Here is a 22,768-nt window from a genome sequence, read left to right as displayed (position 1 = left end):
TATGTTAAGTGTATGTTATTTATGTTTTGATGCATGACGTATATGTTATATCTGATGCACTTAATGGCTTCTATGATGAGTATGATGTATGCATGATGATGTTATTAACATGATGATGTTATTAACATGATAATATTTTCCATGTTGAACATGCCCTATGATATTGTTTGCCATATTGCATCATGTCGTTAGATCGATATAGGACACAACCCTAAGAATATAAAAATGATATTAATGTAAATATCCATGAGCACGTGTTACATAGTGTAACCAAGAGATAAGACTAGAGGGTTGTGTAGAAGAGATGTATAATTGGACTTAGAGGGACCTCATGCATAGTGTATGTTCATAAGCATAAAGGTACTTCCCCTAGAGATTATGAGTGCGGACGTGCACCATATGATGAGCGCGAATGCGCACAGGTGTGAATGCACACAAATGAGGGTGTTCATGAGGCACATGACACTATGGGGTTCCGCTAACCTCCGGACGTTGCTATAGATTAGCTTGACCAGAGGGTCCAGGGGGTGTGCGAGCGCCCTGGGGATTCACACTCGCACGTCTAAGTCATGTGTAGGGAAGTACTACACTTCCAATTTGTCTGAGACTGGAGGCCACCCTTAAGATGATTAGAGATAGGTCCCTAATTCATGATTGCATGTGTTTGCATTAGCATGACCCCTATAGTGGGGTCAGTTACTGAGTATTTCTGCCATTTTGTTTTTCAGGTAAAGGCAAGGCTCCCATGTACCGTTTACGGCGACATTGTGATCAGAGACTGTAGTGCTTGCATAGTGTTGCATATTTAAAATTCCTAGTCTTGATTAGGATAGGGTGTTTGCATTTCATTTATTTAAATTATTTAATTTGTAATTGTTTTATCTTAATTTGAACTCCAGCATGATGTTTGAAATATGTAAGTCCGGCAGTGTTTTCTAATATTTTAACGTATTCTAAAGTTTTAAAATTTTCCTCTAATAAAGATGAGCATTCTTAAAGTTATATTCTGCATTAGAGATGAGCATGAGACAGTTAGTGGCAACTCTAGATATGTGAAAATTTAGGGTTGTTACACTTTTGTTATCCCAAACATAACTACATGTCCATGACGCTGCAGTGATGAGGATTGATCGATGTCGATACGTGCTTGCAAATTTGAGTACATTGATATGAGTGACATAAAAGAGTTTATTGCCTCATGTGTTTTGTAGTCGAGATGTTCTTGGTGCAACCAAAGTCGATTCAAGAAAGATGCTAGCTTTTCTCATACTTGTAAATTGAATCGGGAATCTTTAATGAACTACAATTTTTACTCCTTTTGAAAGTTATTCTCGATTGGATGGTATTTGCTGCTTGGTGCCACGGTTGTACGTTTTCAACCATGCGGCGACATGATCTTGACACGTTCATAATAAGTTTTAAGGAGAACCCAAGCCTCATTCACATTTTTTGCCCCAATTTGTGGCTTTGTCGAACTTTAGGCAAGATTCGCTTTCGCCAACCAGACACAACTCAGGTAGAATCCAAACTTGTTTGGTCACTCACGCTGTCCGTGCGTACATGTTTAATCATCTGCAACTCTAACTAACTTGCCTTTACTCTATACCAAGTCATCAGACTTGATTTTGTCTCTACTCTAACTCAGGGTCTCTCATAAGCAACATCACATCTTATCATCATCTTGGCTCTCGTCGACCAACTCATGCATCGGGATGTCGTCCCATGTCTCGGAACAGCTTGCCCATTTTTGCTTGCTCGAACATGTCTATACACATGTATTACTCATCTTATCGAGATATCCCGAACATCCATTCAGATTCTCATCGAGGTATGAACCCTCCTGTGTCCATGCTAAGTCATTTACAGACCCCGTATCGGATAGTGAGTTCATAAACCAACCTCTGACACATGGGTTGGGATGTAATGTTGATACACCCGTGTCATCTGACATTGTCCTTGAAAGACCCATCTCAAAGGAAAACACTTGAGATGCTCGTCTCGCTACACTTACACATGTCTCCCCCCTAAGATACATTCTAAGACATTTTTTTGTGTGGCAAGAGTGACATGATTTTGGTGAACAGTCATAAGGTCTCATGCATTTATCGAGTGTCTAATTGACATCAAATTTGGCAAGTATTCATATTTCATATAGACAGACTTAACTTCAAAGTCATATGACATAACTCATATCGGAATCCCAACTTTTGAGGTTAAGGCTCGGGGCTCTATTCGACCCTTAACAAGTCTGTCTCTAACACTCATGTCAACCTCGTTGCCTCTGTTTTACTTATCTCAACTTAGTGTGTTAGATGATGCACTGTTCTCCTCGATCACATCATGACACTTGTGTATCTTAGGACTCACGTGGTCGAATAGGTGCCATAAGAGAGTCGCTGCCTTGTTTGTCTCTATGTAAGGGTCACAACCTACTCTTTTCATAGTATTGTTGTGACATTCTCCCCCACTTAAAATAGTTATCGTCCTTACTGACTTTTTCGAGGGTATAATTGTACCATGTAGAAAAACTATAGGGTTTGACCATAGGTTTGAAAAAAAAATAGGAGACAATTAGGACTTGGTGATACTTTTCACACTACTAGCAACCTCATAAACTCCCTTTAATTTACTTGGGTGGTGTGGAGGTTTAGGTATTTAGGATACTTAGACTAATCCACTACTAGCAATCTCACATTTTTCGATTACTCGGGACTAGTTCATCTGGGCTAATCTAATTTTTGGGAACACTAAGGTCTAGACCTATGATCATCTCTCATGATCCTAAAGTGCTCAATCTACTAAAAATGTATTGAATTAGGGCAACATAAAAACTGCTCTAGTTCTACTGCCCAAATCTAAACTTGGTTTATTGTGCATGTTTTATTAGGGAGATAATCTTACCAATCACCTAAAGTACAAAATTCATAACCTAAATATTCATACAACGGATAGATAACATCCATCAATTACTTGGAGTTCATTATCACGATATCGCATCCTCTTACTAGCAGAAGAATGGAAAGCACTAAAATCAACGTGTAGATCTTAAATTCTCATATATATATTTAACTAATTTGAATCTCATTCAAATTTTAAATATTTTTTTTATTTCATGTATCTAATATATATATTATATCTAACCTATCTAATATATTAAATACGAGTTGGAACACTTCAAATTAATATATTTTTTTACATTTTTATTTAATAATCTAATATATTAAATATAATTTAAACCTTTCAAATTTTTCTTTAGACTAAGTTGAACATTTTAGCATTATTATAAGCTAACAAAAGATCTTATGAACCTATACATTATAAACTTCAATGATACAAATTTAATTAATTAAATTCTTCGATTAATAAATTTTCATTCTTTTAACTATAGGTTACTCTACGGTAGACTTAGAGTTGCACTCATGCACTATAGAATAAGTTGTATCAATTGATATAATCATTACAAGCAAGTTGATCGTTACGATTATTTGAAATTACAATTAGGTCAAAATGCTCACCTTATCACCATGAATTCTTGAATGAGCCTCCTCTTGTGTATCGTCAACTCTGATAATGGTTACGTGTGGAAAATCTTTAAATTCAATCCCATCTTGAGTTTAAGAATGTCCAAACACTTCAACCTTCCTCAAATCGGTCGGGAATCTCACGGTTTTTTTTCTTCAAGAAATCAAATATTACAAAATAAATAAATAAAATCAAATCTCAAAATACATAAGAAAAAATAGTATTTCTAACCTAACAATAATGAAAACTACTGATAGGCCGAACGAGGTATGCACCCAACGATTGCTTTCCGACATCGTCTCTGCAATAGTGTATCTACCCTTCGAGTTTGTAAATGCTTGGTAGTTTAGAACTTAGGTTCCTAAACTTTCTACAACTCCCGACAATCTTCCTAAGTAAAGGACGAAACTTGGTCTAGTTCTCCTATAGTTGCTCTATAAATTAGTAACTTATTTGATTAAATCTATTAACCATTGTCAAGTTACTCATAAGTTGATAACTTATTCTATAAACCAAGTTTATTAGCTCAAAAACAGTAGTCTATAAGCAAGTTTATTAACTTAGAAGAAAGTTGTGAGAAAGAGCAAAAGGGTTGGTGCCCTTGCTTATCGTCTTGATTTTACGTAAATACGAGGTCAGAAGCAAAACAGACAAATAGAACGACCCAAACAGCAACGATGGTAAGAAGAAGAAGATTCATTTAAACTACTATGTGAGATCCCACGTTGGTTTAGAGAGGAGAATGAAACATTTTTTATAAGAGTGTGGAAAGCTCTCCCTAATAGACGTATTTTAAAACTGTAATGCTGAAGGCCATACATAATGGATCAAAGTGGACAATATTTACTAGCGGTGGGCTTGGGTTGTTACAAATGATATCAGAGTCAGGCACCGAGCAATATGTTAGCAAGGACGCTGCCCCCAAGGGGGGTGGATTGTGAGATCTCACATTAATTTGGAGAGGGGAACGAAACATTCCTTATAAGGGTGTGGAAACCTCTCCTTAGTAGAAACCGTGAGGCTGAAGACGATACGTAACGAGCTAAAACGGACAATATTTGCTAGTGGTAGGCTTGGGCTGTTACAAATGATATCAGAGTTAGACAATAAGCAATGTGTCAGTGAGGACGCTAGCCCTCAAGGGAGGTGAATTGTGAGATCCTACATTGGTTGGAGAGAGGAACAAAACATTCCTGATAAGAATGTGGAAACATCTCCCTAGTAGAAGGGTTTTAAAACTATGAGACTGACGACGATACGTAACGGACAATATTTGCTAGCAGTGAACTTATATTGTTACAACTAAGATTTATACCGCTCAAATGAAGATGATATGAACTTCATAAACAATATGAATATTTCAGCAGCTCAAATATAAGTGATAAGAATAAGATGAAGATTCATTTAGCCTACTAATATTAATAAAGCTCAAATGCAAGTGATACCCTTCTTAGAGCGTGCAAAACAACACAATCAAACTAGTAATGAACAACAAAGCACGATCAAGCTTTACTCCTCGTCCCTCATCAATCCAAAAAAATGTTAAATGGATATTATATCAATATTTCAACACTCTCCCTCAATTGTGAGTTTGAAAATATCTACAAGTCCCAATAAATGGATATTAGGTTGAGGAGGAAATGACATTACAAGAGTAGTTGGAACACAAGATCTGATGCTCTGATAACAAGCTAAATAACCAACCAATCCAGACGCTAACATATCTGCTATCCAACTCAAACATCGAATTCTGATAAATCAACCAAAACACGGAAACAATAAACAGGTGAAGAACTTATTGTTGATCCCCATCATAAAAGAACTCCCCATGTAACCATTTCCAAAACTGTAAAAAAGGGGCAAGAACTACAAATTTAGTACAATGGGAGAAAGGCATTAATGAAATAGCTATCTAGAGCTTTAGATATTTCACTCTCCAATCCAACGTGAGTGCAGTTAGCAGTAACCATATGCAATTCATAACAATCAATCCAGTTGTTTACTATGGCTAACATCTCACAAATTCTTTAAATGAAATAACTATCTACGCATACAGTTTTACTTGATTTCATTTGAAAAAATCGCTAATCCCTTCACAATATACCCAATTCTTCCTTAATTTCTTAGCAGTACTTATATCAGCACATTCCAGTGAATTCATGGCCAAAAGCAACAATCTCAAACGAAATCATCTCCAAAATAGCCGAACCATGAAGATCAAAAACCAAAACCAGGAAATGTAGTCGAGAATTTTTCTACCAAAAACGTAACCGCAAAAGATTGAACCAGGAGACCAACCTTCAAGAACATGGTCTTCTGGTCCTATGGAAGAATCGCCGCAGACATCACAAATCACACGGCCATAGAAGCCAGTCAACAACTGCTTCCTGTGCGCCTCCATGGATGTGGTTCTTCAGCTCTAAATTTTGATTCTCTGATGCCAAAAGGCGAAATGAGTTGTTCTGCAGTGTAGCAGTGTTTAAAAAATCGGTCGATATGTCGGCAGGGAAATTTCGTTTTTCCATACGACTTGTCGTCGATTCGAGTGTAGTACGATGAAAAAAATCCTTTTTTTTTTTTTTTTTTTTAATATACAAAATTGACTGACGGGCTGCCCGATGAAACGGCCTGGCCACCTGACAAGCTGTCAGCGCCTGAGAAGCTTTTTAATAGTTATTTTACATTATTTTATAATTGAAATTTGATGATTAATAAAAAAAAGAAATCCTAATAAACAAAGTTTTGAATTTTGTGATTTATATAAAAAATATTATTAAAACTTTCAAAAAAAAATTTAATAATATCTTTGAAATTTAAGAAAAATGGTTGATTTTAAACCAAAATATTAGTAGGGGTGAAAATTTAAAAATAAAAGAAAGTAAAATTTTTTTTACCATCTATCATTTTTTTTAATGGAAGAATATTAATATTACTTTTAAAACTATAATTTATAGTGTTTGGTCCGTAACAAATAAAAATTTTCTAAAGTAAAAAAAAGGTCTACATGTATTTTTAAAGTTTTTTAAAAAAGGTTTAAAAGTGTTTTTTAAATTAAAAAAAGTTTTAAAATATTAATGAAATTTTTTAAGAATTAATTAGAGGGTAATTTTTAAATTTTTTTTAAAATAAAGTATTAATGGTTTCATTTTAAACTAATTTTTTAATATTTAAAAAAAAATTAAGATTGTTATGAAACTTTTGAATTTTTTACTCAAAATTTTCAAATTTAAATGTATTTTTAGATAAAGTAGATAGTTTGGAGATATAAAAAAATAAACCAATAAAATAAATAAATAAATATAGATATTAAAAAACAGTTACGATGGCGAAGGGTAAAAATGTAATTGTGTATACCCTCGTGAAGCAATTGAAGGTTCTGGTCTCATCTGCCTCATGTATAAAACCAGAAGAACCCAGATGTCACAAATCCGCCGCTCGTCATCCTCTTCCTCTTCATCTTTCGTTTCATCCAGAATGCTCTAATTATAACGGCCCCCCTTTCGATGCAAATTTGTAGGATTGTGATGAGTTTTCTGATTTTGCTGCTTGAAAACTGTAGCTAATCGTTCCGTTTGGATGCTTTTTGGTCTTGTTTTTGATGGCTGAATTAAGCTTTCAATCTCTTGGTTAGTTGTTCTTAGTTCTCGATTTTTACCTTGAATGAGGATGATTGGTATGTGAAAAGGTCTTGAAATTTATATCCCTATGATGATCGATTTGGTATATAAAAGTAGTGGACTGAATCTTACTGATGAATTATCAATTCTGAGGGATATTTCAAATCGATTTATTTATGTGTTTTTGTTGAGCATTTTTTAGATTATGGATGTGGAAGTAGGGGCATGTTGTGTTCATATTTGAGCTTCAGAAATCATTTAGATGATTGTTGTTTTGTGCTGAACATTTTGAAGCCATTCCAAATGCTGACAGCTCCTATAATTGTGAAATATAGATTCTATTCTGCATTTTGGAATACAATTTTAATCTCTAATTCTTTTGAGTTATTTATGGGATGAAAAAGAAAGTACATTCTAACATTGTTTTCCCCTACAAATTCTGGTGTCAAAACTTGCCCTACTTTTAAACTTTATTCCTATGGGTTCAAGTGACATTTGAATGAGTCATGAAATGAATGAAAGATGTACACATTACCTATGGGTTGAGTTGAGTTAGTACATTTTAGAGTACTCAATTATGAAATCTGAGTTATGAATTCTGAAGTTAAGTTTAGAAAGTATCTGTGATGTTGAATTGCTTAGAACTTTTAAGTCTGAGTTTCACAAGTTTGCTTGAAGTTCTGAGGTTTAGGTTTGAATCAATAACTGGACTTATTTCATTTGTCTAACCCGTATCATCTTGTTTAGGTCATGGTTTGTTTCGCGGGTCTCATTTGGACCCTATTAGTACAGTGGGTTAGATCAGTGATTTAAGTTTGAATTCAATGTCTTGATGCACTTAAACTCTTTGTTCCACTCCAATTCAGTATATGCAGTTTGGAGCATTTTTTTAAGTTGCTGTGTACTGTTTATTAAGACTTGCGACTTTGCAATCTAGTCTGGCAACTTTTCTTCCATCAATTGTGGCTGTTTTTGGTTCCTTGGGTGAATGCCCCATTGTCTGATCTCCACTCTCTTTCCACTAGGGCCATAAGTGATTCAACATGCTTTGAATCCTCTATTTTTGACAATGAGTTCCTCTTTCTTTTTTATGTACATGTCATTATGTTGTACAATGTTGGGGTTGTAATAATTGTGATCATGATTATTAACGGAGAATTATTTCACATCTTTCCAGGTAAGGGTGAGTTGAAATATACCATATATAGTACAACAGAAATGGAGTGTAGAAGATGAGAATAACGGATATTCAAATGGTCTAGAAGGGTTAGGTGTGATACGTGCACTTAATAAAAATTCTAACAAAAAATATAAGGTAAACATGGTTAGATTATGGAGTTACCCACAACCTTTTGGCATTGAGATACATGAAGATGAAAATCATCAATTTAGCAGCTTTACCTATCTTAGGAGTTGTAAAGAGAACTTTGATTAAGTTGTGGACTTGGATGGGACAAATTGGCTTTGTGATAGATAAGATGGATGACTTCGATATCGTGTCAGGGATAGACATCATATAATAACACAAAGTCATTCTCATGCCCTTAGCAAAATGCTTAGTAGTAACGGGATTCAACCTAACAATCATTCAGACCAACACCTGTCAACGAGAAAGGGTGAAAATGATGTCAGCACTATAGTTGAGAAGGGAACTTAGCCATGATTAACCTATGCTCATTGTCGGGATGCAAGACTAGAAAGTTAGACAAAGTATTTATCTCTATCTAAGCAGATAGATCATGAGATTTATTTTATGTCGAGGGTGAGATTGTCTGCCAGAGATGACGACTCAACTGCTAGCTGAGTTCCAAAAATAGCTAAATGACTTATTGAAAGGTGGGTCCAATGACTTATTGAAAAGTGGGTCCGTTAGACTCTATGAAACTCTTGTTAGTGATCATCCAAATGCTGGAAAGAGACACCACGCCAACACCCCTACTGAAGCGGGAAGACAAAGACAAACCTTCGAAGAAAATCATGTTTACATGGGAAGACCATCCAGATAGATGAAGAAAAGAGTCGGTTGGAAGCGTCGGCCATTACAATTCGAAAATGGAGAGAGTTTTGATCAAGTTGAGGTCAGATCAACTTTGATTTCAAGACAACAAGAACCTACGCCTGGTGCGAAAATACTATGGACCAGTCAAAGTCATTTAGAAGGTCAGGAAGGCTCATATAAGATTCAATTATTCCCTGGGTGCGGAGTACCTTGAAATGTTACTCTCTCGATAGAAAGACACAAGGCACAAAGAAGTGGTACAACCTCATGCCACGAAGAAGAGTTCCACCGCAAAGAAAGTAGAAGAGATTCTGGTAAAGAAGACACGAAAGTCGACAAACAATGAAGTGATTTTCAACGGATTCTAATAGATTGGGAGAGACTCCTCAAGGAAGATATCATCTGGAAGCACTTCAAGAGACTTGGAGCCAACTTCATCCTACATCACTAAGTTTGTGAAGTTTCGGTTGACAGATACATCGATCAATTGAGTGGGGGATGACGTCACTTTCATGTTTATCCAAAGTGTGCCTATGAACTCATGTCTGATGTCCCAGTCATGCTTATCTAGGACGTATTGTCCATGACTGCATACTCGTTCCAAAACCTTTTTAATTGTTTTCATGTATAATTAAGTCTTTACTATTTATGTCGTACAAATTCAGGGGTGTATGAATGTCCATCAAAATCATGTCTATACCTATAAGAGCTCAAATGCTCCAAAATGTAGTATAGGAGATGTGACTAGTTGTCAATTCCTCCTACCTAAGTTATATGCTATCAAAGTTGTGATTGTTACTTATTTGCTTTTAGCCTATAACATTGATTTCTTACAATTTGTTTTCAACGCATTTTCTCGCTCACGTTTTTTAAAACACTTTCTCTCAAACGTGATCGAGGCTTGATCATCATCAAAATTATTAGCAACTTACGATTTCATATTGTTGACTTGTTCACCTCGTTAAAATAAGTGGCAGTCACCCAGTTAAAATAAGTGGCAGTCACCCAGTTAAAATAAGTGGCACACAATTATAGTCCACTGCCACAAGAGTGCGATTGTGACATCTGACACGCTTCTCAGCTAGCTGATCGACATGTGTCGCCGCCTATCGCTGAGGTAGGTCCTTTCTCACGGCTGCATGAAAATACCAGAATCCTTCGATTTTTTGATTTCTTCTTTTTTTTTTGTTGTCGATATTTTTTATAACTTGTACAAATTTTGAATCAACTTGGTTCATTCACCACACTTGTATAGTTTTAATTCATCTTTACAAAAATGTTTTTTCGGGTAATTTTTCATCAACCACAGGAAGAAATAATGAAGTACTAACTTAGTTCCATCTCCACCTTCCAATTCGATTCAACTCCAACTTCTGTCATAGACTTTGTGCGAAATCTCTTCAAGAACAACATATCAAAAATTCAGAGCATAACTCTTCCTAGATCTCACAAATCTAAGAAAAAACTGAAAACAAAAATAAAAAACATACCTCTCATTCTTCCTTGATTCTTGACAGTTTTGGATGATCAAAATGTCCAAATTGAATGCTAACAATATACCAAAAATTCGGGCTTCCACTGAAAGATTTAAAATGTGTTTGCCAGGGAGAGATTTCTTCATCCTTATAAAGAATGCTTCTTCCATTCTCCAACTGATGTGGGATCTCACAATCCATCCCCTTAAGGACCCAGCGTCCTCGCTAGCACTCGTTTCATTCTTCAACTGATGTGGGATCTCACAATCCATCCCCCTTAGGGGCCCAGCATCCTCGTTAGTACTCGTTCCCCTCTTCAATCGATGTGGAATTTCACAATCCTCTCCCTTCGTAGCCCAGCATCCTCGCTAGCACACTATCCGGTGTCTGCCTCTCATCGAGGCTCAGCATCCTCGCTGACACACCTCTCGGTATCCACCTCTTCGTGGCTTAGCGTCCTCACTGGCACACCACCTAGTGTCCACCCCTTTTGGGGCTCAACGTTCTCGTTGGCATACTACTCAATATCTCGCTCTGATATTAACTATAACGTCCCTAATTTTCTTACCATAAATTTGTAACGTCACTACATGCATGCTTTGAAATCATATGCGGAATCTATAGTAAATACTTTTAAAATAAGGTCATGGACCTTGGGCTCATAGGGGGTGGATTGTGAGATCCCAAATCAGTTGGAGAGGGGAACAAAACATTGTTTGTAAAGGTGTGGAAACCTCTCCCTAGCACATGCATTTTAAAAGCTTGAGGGAAAGCTGTGAAGAGAAAGCCTAAAGAGGACAATATTTGGTAGCTATGGACTTAGACTATTAGAGTTGGTATTAAAGTCCTAGGTCAGAGTCCTCAATCAGGTGATGCATGTAGTAGATTTTTTTTTTTGTTAAAGTAAAGTATAACATATTATGTGTGATATGTTAGCATGATAACAATAATGTAAGATTAGATATGTTATGTCATTGTATGTTAATGTGATATGTTATGTCATTGCATGTATTGGATATATTTATATGATTGATTAGAGAAGCTGGTAAGTTAAGTCGAAGTATGTGACTTAGTAGTTAACTAGGAGATTAGGAAGAGGATGCAGGGGATGACCCCCTATTAGAGGTAGAAGAATAGATAGAAGAGGCCCCGATCAGGAACACGAGGAATTAGTGAAACAACCTGACGAAACGGTGCCACTCCCACCTCCAGCAGCGCCTCAGGCTACACTAGACCCTATAACTGCTGTTAATGGAATTATTACATGCCATTATGCAAATGATGGCTACAACACAATAAGAAATTTTTTTTCCGTTAATCAGTGAAGCAAAGTGCTTGCAAGACTTTAGGAGGGTGACTCTCATAAATTTAGTGGGTCTTAAGATGATCCGACAGTGACACAACTATGGTTGAATTCGATAGAGTCAGTGTTTGTGCTGACCAATTGCCTAGATGTTCAGAAGGTACAATGTGGAGCGTTCATGCTACGAGATGATGTAGAACTATGGTGGCAGTCCACCTGTGAAATTATTAGTCATGGGGGAGGTGTAATCTCGTGGGCGGACTTCAAGAATGCCTTTCTAGAACAATGCTATTCGGAGGAAGCTCAACTTCGTAAGCAGTAAGGGTTCACTCAACTGTGTCAAAGGATGCATTCAGTTACCAATTATGCCAGAAACCTTATGAGAATGAAATGCTTCTCCCTAGAGTTGGTGAACACTGCATATAGAATGACACGAAGGTTCGTATTGGGATTGGACAAGAAGATCTGTTGTATAGTTGAGGCGATAACACCTACTACATATGTTGCCGCCCTAAGAGTAGCTAAGGCCATGAAGGGAGTTGATGAATCTCGAAAACTCCCTCTACCGATTGTGGGACAGAAGCGACGTCATGACTGTTGGGTTTTATGTTCTAAAACTCATAGTTCGTAAATAAAGACATATTCTATTTTCAATAAAGTTATTATTGATGTTTATTCAGTAAAGATTGTTTTTGAATAAAGTGAACTTTACGATCATTAATCTAAATCTAATAAACTAAGAACACTCTAGCTATAGTATGATTACTTGAACTATATGTAGAGACATAAGAGTTGATCAAGTTCAAGTATATAGTCAAAATGATCTATAGTATAAGGATAAGACTGAGTATCTTATTCTGGGGACACTATGGATGCGGCCCACTTTTGTATATGACATAAACAATGTGATCACTAAAATTGTAAGACATGTGAGTGGGGGCGTCCTATGCAATGAGTATTGCATAAGATCGGACTATGAAGAAAATCACTCTCACTTTATAATGTCGTTTACTGTTGAGACTGATTTTCTTTTCATTCGATGACCTAGGTAACTCGATCTTAATCCTGAGCTAACCATGAACTCCTGTTTATTTGGAATTATCCTTAGATTTGCATGGGTGAGAGTGACTCAAATTCGCCGACTCAATAGGCCTCCCATTTTAGGGGTAAGACTGGGTAAATGGCTAGGGACGTGGGGTGCAAGATGAAATTTCCTCCTACCCACTTTTAGGGATAGAAGAGAGGTAGTTTCCTTAAGTACTGACTCCAGGTCTTGAACAAGGGGCCCCATCCTCTCATTGACCTGAGAGGGATTCAGTTTACTGGTTGGACCACAAACCAATTGTTCATTAAATGATCAGTGAGACATAAGAAACAAGAAGTAACTTTAGGGGTAAAACGGTAAATTGACCCAGCTCTAGTTACGAACAACCTGTGAAGGATCGACTTACTAATCTGGTTATATCAAATGGACATAAATATATCTATAGTGAGGGGAGTGCAACTACTAGGCTATAGTGGAGTGTCCTAGTAGTTAACGAATGTTGGTTAACAAAATTAATGAGTTTAACCAGTTAATCTTGGATCGTTGAAGCCCATGATCTATAGGTCCATTAGGTCCCTCTGCTAGCTCATATTGAACTAAACCATAGAACAGTGTGACGAGTAAGTTCGAAGTGATCGAATTCAAATTAGGGAATATGCACTACATATATACGATATATTTAACTACATTTTTGTTTTATTTACGAATTAAACAAAAAGAGAGAATTTGAGATATTTAAATAAGATTTAAATATCTTAATCAATTATATGTCTGAATTGATTGAGATTGACATTTGAATTAATATTAAATATTAATTAAATAGTTTAATTAATCATTTAATGTTACTCTAATTTGAAATTAATTATTCAAATTAATTGTTGAATTAAAATGGAGAAAGTCAAAATGTTGACTTCATTTAATGGAAAAATCCATGTTAAACATGAGTCTTTAAATAGGGTGATTATGGTACATGGAAGGGCTTCTTCCTTGAAAAAGACCTTGAAAAAATTCTCACAAGCTCTCTCTTCATATATGCTAAATCCCTCCCAAGTTTAGTCACTCACCGGATTCCACAATCCCGTTCTAAGGCCGGAGAATAGTGGAGAAGACACTAGTGGTGGTTCGAAACCGATTCGTGAGGAAAAAGAAATTTGAACTACAAAAAGTTAGTATTCAAATTCATTAAGTTTTAATACTTATGAACATGCTAGTTATTTACAATAATTGATGTTCTAAAAGTGCATAAGATCCAAATTGCTTCCGCATGTGTTAAATTAACACCATCAATGACTAGATTGATCATCACGATCTTCCTCCAACATAGTCACAACAGCGACTTGGTAGACATCACCGAGATTCTGCGCATGGTCAACAAACAGGCCGATGTGAAAATAGACAAAACAACAGAACCTAAATGTAATGTTTGGCCCACACCAGAGCCTATTTTTGGTGTGGAAAGGAAGGTCACATGGCCAGAAATTGCTAGTAAGGATACTAGGAATGCCTACACTATGGTGATAGGTACTTTATTTGTTCTTGGCTCATCTTGTTTCAACATGCTTTGATTCGAAATCTACACATTCACTTATATTTGTTGTTTTCGTCCGTCACTCAAATTTGTTTTAGAATCTTTGTTTCATGAATTGTCTGTTAGCACCCCGGTAGGGGTGGATTTGATTGTTGCGTATAGAGAAAAGATGGTTAAGTGATAGTGTCAGGAATTAGCTTAAAGGTAGACCATATGGTAGTTGACATGAACAATTACGATGTAATATTGGGAATGGATTGGTTAGTGAAAAATCATGCTAGTATAGATTGTTATAAGAAAGAAGTGGTGTTTACGCCACCGTCCAAAACTAGATTCATATTTAAAGGTATGTGTCTGGGAACAATGCCTAAAGTGATATCGATGATGAAAGAAAAAAGTTAGGTCCAATATGGAGCATGGGCTATACTAGCCAGCACCGTGAACACCAAAAAGGAAGTAACTCCCTTGGCTGCAGAGTTAGTAGCAAACAAATTTTCAGATGTGTTATCTAAAGATTTACCAGAAATCCCTCCACCTCGAGATGTGGATTTTTGGAATAGAGCTAGAACTAGGTACCGACCCTATCTCTAAGGCCTCGTATCGTATGGCGTTAACTGAGTTGAAAGAACTTATGACACAATTTTAGGAACTATTGGACAAAAGTTATATTCGGCCCTGAGAAATAGGAATCCGTGTTATCAAAGGATTTCCTGCGATTATTATGGGGTGCGTAGGTGTTCGTTAAGAAAAATGATGGTTTGATGCGCTTGTTAATCAATTATAGGGAGTTGAACAAGAGAACAATGAACAACCAGTATCCTTTTCCAATCATTGAAGACTTATTTGATCAGCTCAGGGAAGCAACGATGTTTTTGAAGATAGATCTCCGGTCATGTTATCACCAAATCAAGATAAAAAAGGAAGACATGCCAAAGATAGCTTTCAGGACAAGGTAGGGTCATTATGAGTTCGTAGTTATGTCATTTTGACTCACTAATGCCTCTATAGTGATCATGGAGTTGATGAATCGGGTGAGCAAGGAATGTCTGGATACATTTATATATGACATCCTCGTATACTCTAAGATGAGCCAAGAACATCAGTTGCACCTTCAGAAGGCCTTGGCAATCTTGAGGGAGAACAAATTATACGCTAAGTTCTCCAAATGTGAATTTTGGTTAGGCGAGGTCTCATTTCTAGGACATGGGGTATCTGAGAATGGTGTGTCAGTAGATCCTACAAAGGTGGAAGCGGTCGCTAAAGAACTAATCCAACCACTGTTTACTGAGGTACGTAGTTTCTTGGGTATGGTAGGTTACTACCAACGCTTCATATAGAATTTTGTCAAAATAGCCTCATCACTTATGCAAGTTGACTTAGAAGGGTGTATCATTTGTATGGGCCGAAGATTGCGAAACAAGTTTTCAGGATATGAAAGATAAGCTAGTGACTGGACCAGTACTCACGATGATGCCTGACAACACAGGAAATTATGTGATTTACAGTAATGCTTCCAAGAAGGGTCTGAGATGTGTGTTGATGTACCATGAAAAGGTCATTGCATTCTTATCCCAACAACGGAAAGATTATGTAAAGAACTACCCCACACATGACTTGGAGCTAGCAGGTGTAGTCTTTGCATTAAAGATTTGGCGACACTACTTGTATGGAGAGAAAACTCAAATTTACACCGACCAAAAAAGCCTGAAGTATTTCTTCACTCTGAAGGAATTGAATATGAGATAGTAGAGGCGGTTGGAATTAGTGAAAGACTATGTCATCGACATCCATTACCACCCCAGGAAGGCCAATGTGGTTGCAGATGCCCTACGTAAGAAGACAACCCATTCATCTGCGTTAATCACGAGAGAGCTTTGTGTACAGACAAATTTCGAGCAAGCCAAAATAACACTGGGAGTGGAAGGAAATAGAGCAAAATTAACCCAATTGATTGTCCAACCCACACTTCAATAGAGGATCATTGATGCTCAAGTAGGAGACCCTTGGTTAGGAAAAATAATTAATGAATTGGTGATATAATCAATTGACGGGTACTCTAAGTCTTGATTCGTGCCCTCAGCGCTGCACGTGCCCGACACGTGACCTATTTCTAGCTGTGGCTCCTCTTGGCTTGGCTCAGTGACTTTGGTCGGCTCAATCAGCTTGGCTTCGCAACTCATTTCGTGGCTTGGTTTCTCGACTTGGCTTAGGTGACTCAATGTCCAAATTTTATACCGTTTCCTAGGTTTTCGACCATCTTGAAGCTATTTTTGACCTTATTTAAGGCTTTTGAGATTCATAAAACTTATATTATCCAATTTTAGTAAGTTTTAGTGTTTGCATTGGAAATAATCATCATGATTAACTAGGTTAAGATGTTTATATGCCTAAGTATGTTATATAATTAGGCATTGGAGTAGAGTTTCAAGGCAGCTACCAAGTAACTAGAAACTTGGGCTAAGACCAAACAAGTGACCTTACATTTTGAATTAGTTAATTGATTGATGTATGAATGATACATTTCCTGTGGCTCCGGCATATATCATATTAATTATGTGAAGCTTATATGCTCTTTTTATTGTCATGTGATGTATGTGTTGTATGCATGTGATATCCATTACACTATATTTTGAATAAAATGTTATGACTTACCATGTAAAGTTATGTGACGGATTACTTCATTTTTGCCATGTATGTATGTCATGTGCGTCTAGATACTTCCCCGCTATGTTATGCTAGTACAGACACATACCTTCAATATTTTTGTTCGACATGATATCATGCGAGCCTTTTCTTTTCTTAGGTGTCTAGTGACGTGTAATGCATCGTGTTCAACCAAGTTATGTCCAGGGGTACATATACGAGTTCACCTGGGGGGTCCATGTGTGCCTATGTGAACTGTGTGTGGAGAAGTACCATGCATACAACCCTGCCTGGAACTGAAAAGAGCCTAAGATCATGTTACGGTTTAAAAAGATAGATCACAATCATGTATTGTGTGTAATTGCGTTACAAACCCCAATGGTGGAGTGACTTACTAAGTATTTCTTAAAATATTCAAGCCATATGCTACTCTCATATTTTCAAATAGAGGTAAAGCTCCCATGCACGAATGATGATGAACGTTGGAAAGACCATTGAAGTCAAGATACATCATGATAAGAAAGTAGCATTGAATTTAATTAGTAGTTGATAAGTGTTTTACGTTACAAAATTATATTATATTTATTTATGTTTTGAACCTAATATTTGTCCATGACCTTATTTTAAAAGTATTTATTATGAGATTACACGCATATGTTTTTAAAAGCATGCATGTCGTGACCCCTTCGGGGCTTTACATAACTCTTCCTAAACCCGGACTCTTAATAAACATGGTTTATTTTATTAAAGATAATTTTATTTCTCAATTTTTTTTTTTTTTTTTTTTTTTTTTTTTTTTTTTTTTTTTTTTTTTTTTTTTTTTTTTTTTTTTTTTTTTTTTTTTTTTTTTTGTGAGTTTTACAATAACTAAAGAATACCTTGAAAGATATTTTTTAACATAAATATTAACAATATATTTTAATATTTTTTAAAAAACTGAAAGTATTTTTATTAATTTAGGGTTGAAAATAATTAATTATATGGAATTATGTATTTAACTGCTCTCGTCTTCTTCCTCTAATTTTGTAGACACAGTTTGAAGACCGCGAAATGAACCCCGACAATTTGGGAACGGTTGTTGAACCGATGGTGAGCCTCCCATTCCGAGTAATGTAAGGCTGCTGCAACTGCATCCAAAAATGGGAATCTCTGTGTAGAGAAGGGCGAGAAATGCCTAATTTGGCGCTTAATTTGGCTCAACAAGCTTTCTGAAAATGGGGAAATGGCCGCTCACCCATCCTTCTCTAATTAGCAAATTTGACTCAGTCGCCCTCGATTCCAAACTTGGCGCCTTCGGACGGCAAGAACCAACAAAAACAAACATCATGGTAAACTTTACCTTCTCGTTCCTCAGAGACCAGGAAAACAGAACCACAACGCCTGGGTTTTCTCTGGGAACAAGCTCTTTATTTCTTTTACTATCACTATCTCCTTTATCTCTTCTTTCGGATCCCTTTGTTCGTTCTTTCTTTTTAGATTTCTAGGGGTGAATCTGAAGAAGAGGGCATTTCCAATCTCCTCGTGCCTTTTATTTCTGTTTCTCTGTTATTATGTGCTTTGATTTTTCGTGGATTCGTTCAATGCAACATCTAGAATACTGCCGTTTGTGACTTCCATTTGAGTTTTTTTGAGAAAAAAAGAGGAAAAGGACGATGAATTGCTTTCAATGTTGTATGTCAGAGGAGAAAGTCAAAAGGAAATCTTCCAAAAAGAGCGTTAAGGAGCATCAGGAGCCAAAAGCTCTATCCTCATTTGCCAACATTTCCTTTAAATCTGGTTGGCTCTCTTCACATTGGTTGCATATCACTATTTTTTCAATCTCAAGTCTAAATCTCCATGTAGGTTTTATTAGCTCATTGGAATTTAAAACGCGTTTTCGGGTTTCGATCGTTCTTGCTCAAAATCAGTGTTTCAGCATATTGAATCTTGATATGGTTTGAGGCATTAATACACTCCAAGAATTCCCCCTTGTGTTAGTTTTTAATAGTTCAGTGGAACTCAGAATGTGTTTCCTCTCTCAAACGTGATATTTGAGTTTCGATTTGTCTTATGTCTTATGGTAGAGAGTATCTGTTTTTCTCCAAATAAATGTATATTATGTTAGTAATCATGACTCTCTACAATGGTATGATATTGTCCACTTTGAGCATAAGCTCTCATGGCTTTGCTTTGGCCTTATCCCCTAAAACATACCTAGAATTTGGAGTTTGTTGGAATTCCAAATGTGTTTCAGCCTTGTATCTTCCTCGGTCGAGTATGGTATTTGAGCTAGGAAACTTTATATGGTTGAGGCATTTGGTAGTTTCATTCTCGGAACGGGTTATATTTCTTAATCACTAACTATCTTTTGGCAGTAATTTATTTCATTGCTTCATACATGTGTAAATGTTTGATGGATTAATTCCTGGGTTATTTCAACTCTCTTCTTATTCAACACATTCTACAAGATCATTGTTTAAGCCTTAGTTGCCTTGATTCTTCAAAATGTAGCAGTTTCAAATCACCGATCAAATGTTTAATTCTAAAAACTTGACTGTGGACTCACAGATAACAGTCGGCGAAGGTACATAACTGAGGAGATAAAGAAGTTAGGAAAAGGAAACATCTCTGCTCAAGTTTTTTCATTCGGTGAGCTATCTACTGCTACGAATAACTTCAGCCAAGACAATCTATTGGGGGAAGGTGGTTTTGGAAGGGTTTACAAGGGCATCCTTGAAGGCACAAACCAAGTATCGTGATTCAACCTTTACTTTCGTTTATGCGAAATAGATTCATTATCGAGTTCTCTATTTATTTATGTTTGGTTTCGTCTTCCTTAGGTAACGGCCGTGAAGCAGCTTGACCGAAATGGATTTCAAGGAAACAGAGAATTCCTTGTAGAGGTTTTGATGTTGAGCCTTCTTCACCATCCTAACCTTGTGAATTTGGTTGGGTATTGTGCTGATGGAGATCAGAGGATTTTGGTTTACGAGTGCATGGCTAACGGTTCCTTGGAGGATCATCTTCTTGGTATGACCTAATGATTTGTTTCTCAATCGATCACGAGCTCATAATATCCCTGAATTATATGTTTTAATTCGTTGAAGTCATCTAGATCTAGATATATTTCATGTTACATTACAAACATAGTATGTTTCAATGTAAATGTTTCATTTTTAGTAACCAAAATTCAATGAAACCTTGGGATTTTTTATTCATACATTGAAAAACGAAGGTGCTCGATCTTAAGCTTGCATCTACAAACATAGTATGTTTCAATGTAAATGTTTCATTTTTAGTAACCGAAATTCAATGAAACCTTGGGATTTTTTATTCATACATTGAAAAACGAAGGTGCTCGATCTTAAGCTTGCATCAACAAAATTTTATATTGGATTTTGAAGTTGGAGCCTCCTATTTTCAGATATACCGCCAGATAAGCAGTGTCTGGACTGGAAGACGAGGATGAAAATTGCCGAAGGAGCGGCAAAAGGACTTGAATACTTGCATGAAACCGCCAGTCCGCCCGTGATATACCGTGATTTCAAAGCTTCAAACATATTGTTGGATGAGGAATTCAATTCAAAGCTCTCTGATTTTGGTCTTGCAAAGTTGGGTCCTACTGGGGATAAATCTCATGTTTCCACTAGGGTGATGGGAACCTATGGTTACTGTGCTCCTGAATATGCGCTTACGGGACAATTGACAACAAAATCAGATGTCTACAGCTTCGGTGTCGTGTTTCTGGAGATTATAACTGGAAGACGGGTTATAGACAACGCTAGACCAACAGCAGAACAAAATTTAATTACTTGGGTATGCTTTTTCTGGTTTGTTATCTTCTCTCACCTGCACACACAGATCATTAAGTCAATGTTTTCAATTTTTCTTGACATTTCTTCATTATTTGATCTTGGTATTAGTGAAGAACATTAAATTTATCTTGTGATGTGATTTACATGTCGATATCTTGTTCCAAACTACGAAAAAACTTCCTAGCATGTTCGTCGATATCGATATTTTTGTGTATGACGAGCGTTCTAAGCTCGAACGTTGAAAGATCTGTCTAAAAACTTGTTAATTCTCGTTTTATTGCAGGCACAACCACTATTCAAAGACAGAAGGAAATTTACCCTAATGGCAGATCCAAAGCTAGAAGGAAATTACTCAGTGAAGGCTCTGTATCAAGCTCTAGCAGTAGCAGCCATGTGTTTACAAGAGGAAGCGGGTACTAGACCATTGATCAGCGACGTGGTTACAGCAATTGAATTCTTAGCTGCAGACAAGGACATCGATGACGATTCAAATTTGGGACCATATTCAGGTTCAGGAGAAGGTTCTCCGGATAGAAGTAGGAACGATGGAGATAAAATTGTAGGAGGGTGATGGTGATGGTGATGGTGATGATGGGAGGTGATTTAAAATGGAACATTTTAAGAGGAAAAAAAAGAGAAGATGTTGTTGGAGGTCTGGCAATTTTAACTGGGGCAGCTTGGCGCTTGGCCCCTCATTTCCTTCTTTGTAATATTTTCCAATATGACAGCCATTTTAAGGATACTGGACCAATGTGCCAAACGGAATTACAACTTTCATCCTCTTTTTTTGATGTTTTTTTTCCCCCTCCCAGGGTCTAGGGTTGTTTCAAGGTAGCTACAGCATATTTACCATTATGCCCCTGTTGGATTTTACGTCTATTTTCTAACGCTGGTATGTACGTAATGGAGTGTGTTTGAATTCTCTCACTTTTAATTTTGTGTTCAGTAGATTGAATCAACTTAGAATTATGTTTGACCCAACTCAGAGTTATGTTTGACCCATTCTCCAATACATTGGTAGAGCTTGCGAGAATTTCAATGAATCGCCAAAAATTAGGCTAATTAGATCATCAACTTCGGGGTTGAAGGAATTGAGCTCTAAGTCCCTCTAGCACTCGTTCCTTGGATAGATTTAGGATTGTTGTCGCGCCTCCTTTGAAATCGAGCACCATTGCCAGTGTGGTTCACGCACCTCAAACCAACTTTGATGCTATAACTGCAAATATCAAATTACTTCAAAACTAAGTAAATAACTGCAAAGGTTCACTCACCATTGCCCGGGACTCGAACCCGGAACTAGTCGGATGGAGTAGATAACTTACTTTTTTAAAAACTAAGTAAAAAAAATCCCTCCCCAAACCGTGCTTGCATTTTTCATTGCACACGGCTTTACCTATGTATACATCTAAAACGCAGTTACTTCCCTAGGCAGGATTCTAACTAAGAAAGTGGAATATTCAGTTGATCAACTCTTACCAAATGAACCTTTCATAATAGAAATTAATTAATTTTTTTTTGGTATATCTTTAGCATTTATTAAGTAAAATTTCCATTTACATGGTGTCAGAACCAATCATTCATGATTGGCCAAATCGTTGAGAATGATTGGCCAAATCGTTGATGAATGTAAAATGCTACAAATGCAGACATGGAATCCCCCCTCTACTCCACCCATTACCAAAAGAGAAAAATACAAGAAAAGTTTAATGATGAGATAGAGACTAGAAGTGTCTATTTAACCTATAGAGATCGATCTAATGCAAACTCAATAACCACTATTTAACCTACAGAGAGATCGATCCAATGTAAACTCAAACTCCGTTCCAATGTCATTGTGTGACT

General features: G+C 36.6%; 1 protein-coding gene and 1 non-coding gene across 3 annotated transcripts; both read left to right on the top strand.

The window, feature by feature from the left end:
* Positions 1-7,220: 7,220 nt before the first annotated feature.
* Positions 7,221-7,297, top strand: LOC111483520. Its single transcript, XR_002718384.1, has one exon. It is a non-coding gene; the product is annotated as a small nucleolar RNA R21 (small nucleolar RNA).
* A 10,863-nt stretch (positions 7,298-18,160) lies between these two features.
* LOC111483285 (probable serine/threonine-protein kinase PBL23) lies at positions 18,161-21,715 on the top strand. 2 transcript variants are annotated; one of them, XM_023129458.1, is made up of 5 exons: positions 18,161-18,460; positions 19,680-19,861; positions 19,952-20,141; positions 20,536-20,927; positions 21,210-21,715. In XM_023129458.1, exons 3-5 carry the CDS (start codon positions 20,021-20,023, stop codon positions 21,495-21,497), a joined length of 801 nt encoding a protein of 266 aa, XP_022985226.1. In that variant the 5' UTR covers positions 18,161-18,460; positions 19,680-19,861; positions 19,952-20,020; the 3' UTR covers positions 21,498-21,715. The 2 variants fall into 2 exon arrangements, with proteins under 2 accessions (XP_022985226.1, XP_022985225.1); XM_023129457.1 differs by lacking the exon at positions 18,161-18,460 and adding an exon at positions 18,469-18,908.
* The last annotated feature ends 1,053 nt before the right edge of the window (positions 21,716-22,768 follow it).

The sequence above is a fragment of the Cucurbita maxima genome, unplaced genomic scaffold, assembly GCF_002738345.1.
Source record: "Cucurbita maxima cultivar Rimu unplaced genomic scaffold, Cmax_1.0 Cma_Scf00008, whole genome shotgun sequence".
Taxonomy (NCBI): Eukaryota; Viridiplantae; Streptophyta; class Magnoliopsida; order Cucurbitales; family Cucurbitaceae; genus Cucurbita; species Cucurbita maxima.
This window is presented reverse-complemented; position numbering and strand designations above follow the sequence as displayed.

What these genes read in the sequence shown, in the direction of transcription:
- LOC111483285 (XM_023129457.1), top strand. Translation starts at nt 18,785, where the DNA reads ATGAATTGCTTTCAATGTTGTATGTCAGAGGAGAAAGTCAAAAGGAAA. An exon ending in CAACATTTCCTTTAAATCTG is followed by an intron (nt 18,909 to 19,679) that starts GTTGGCTCTCTT and finishes GTGGACTCACAG; the next exon opens with ATAACAGTCGGCGAAGGTAC. An exon ending in TCCTTGAAGGCACAAACCAA is followed by an intron (nt 19,862 to 19,951) that starts GTATCGTGATTC and finishes CGTCTTCCTTAG; the next exon opens with GTAACGGCCGTGAAGCAGCT.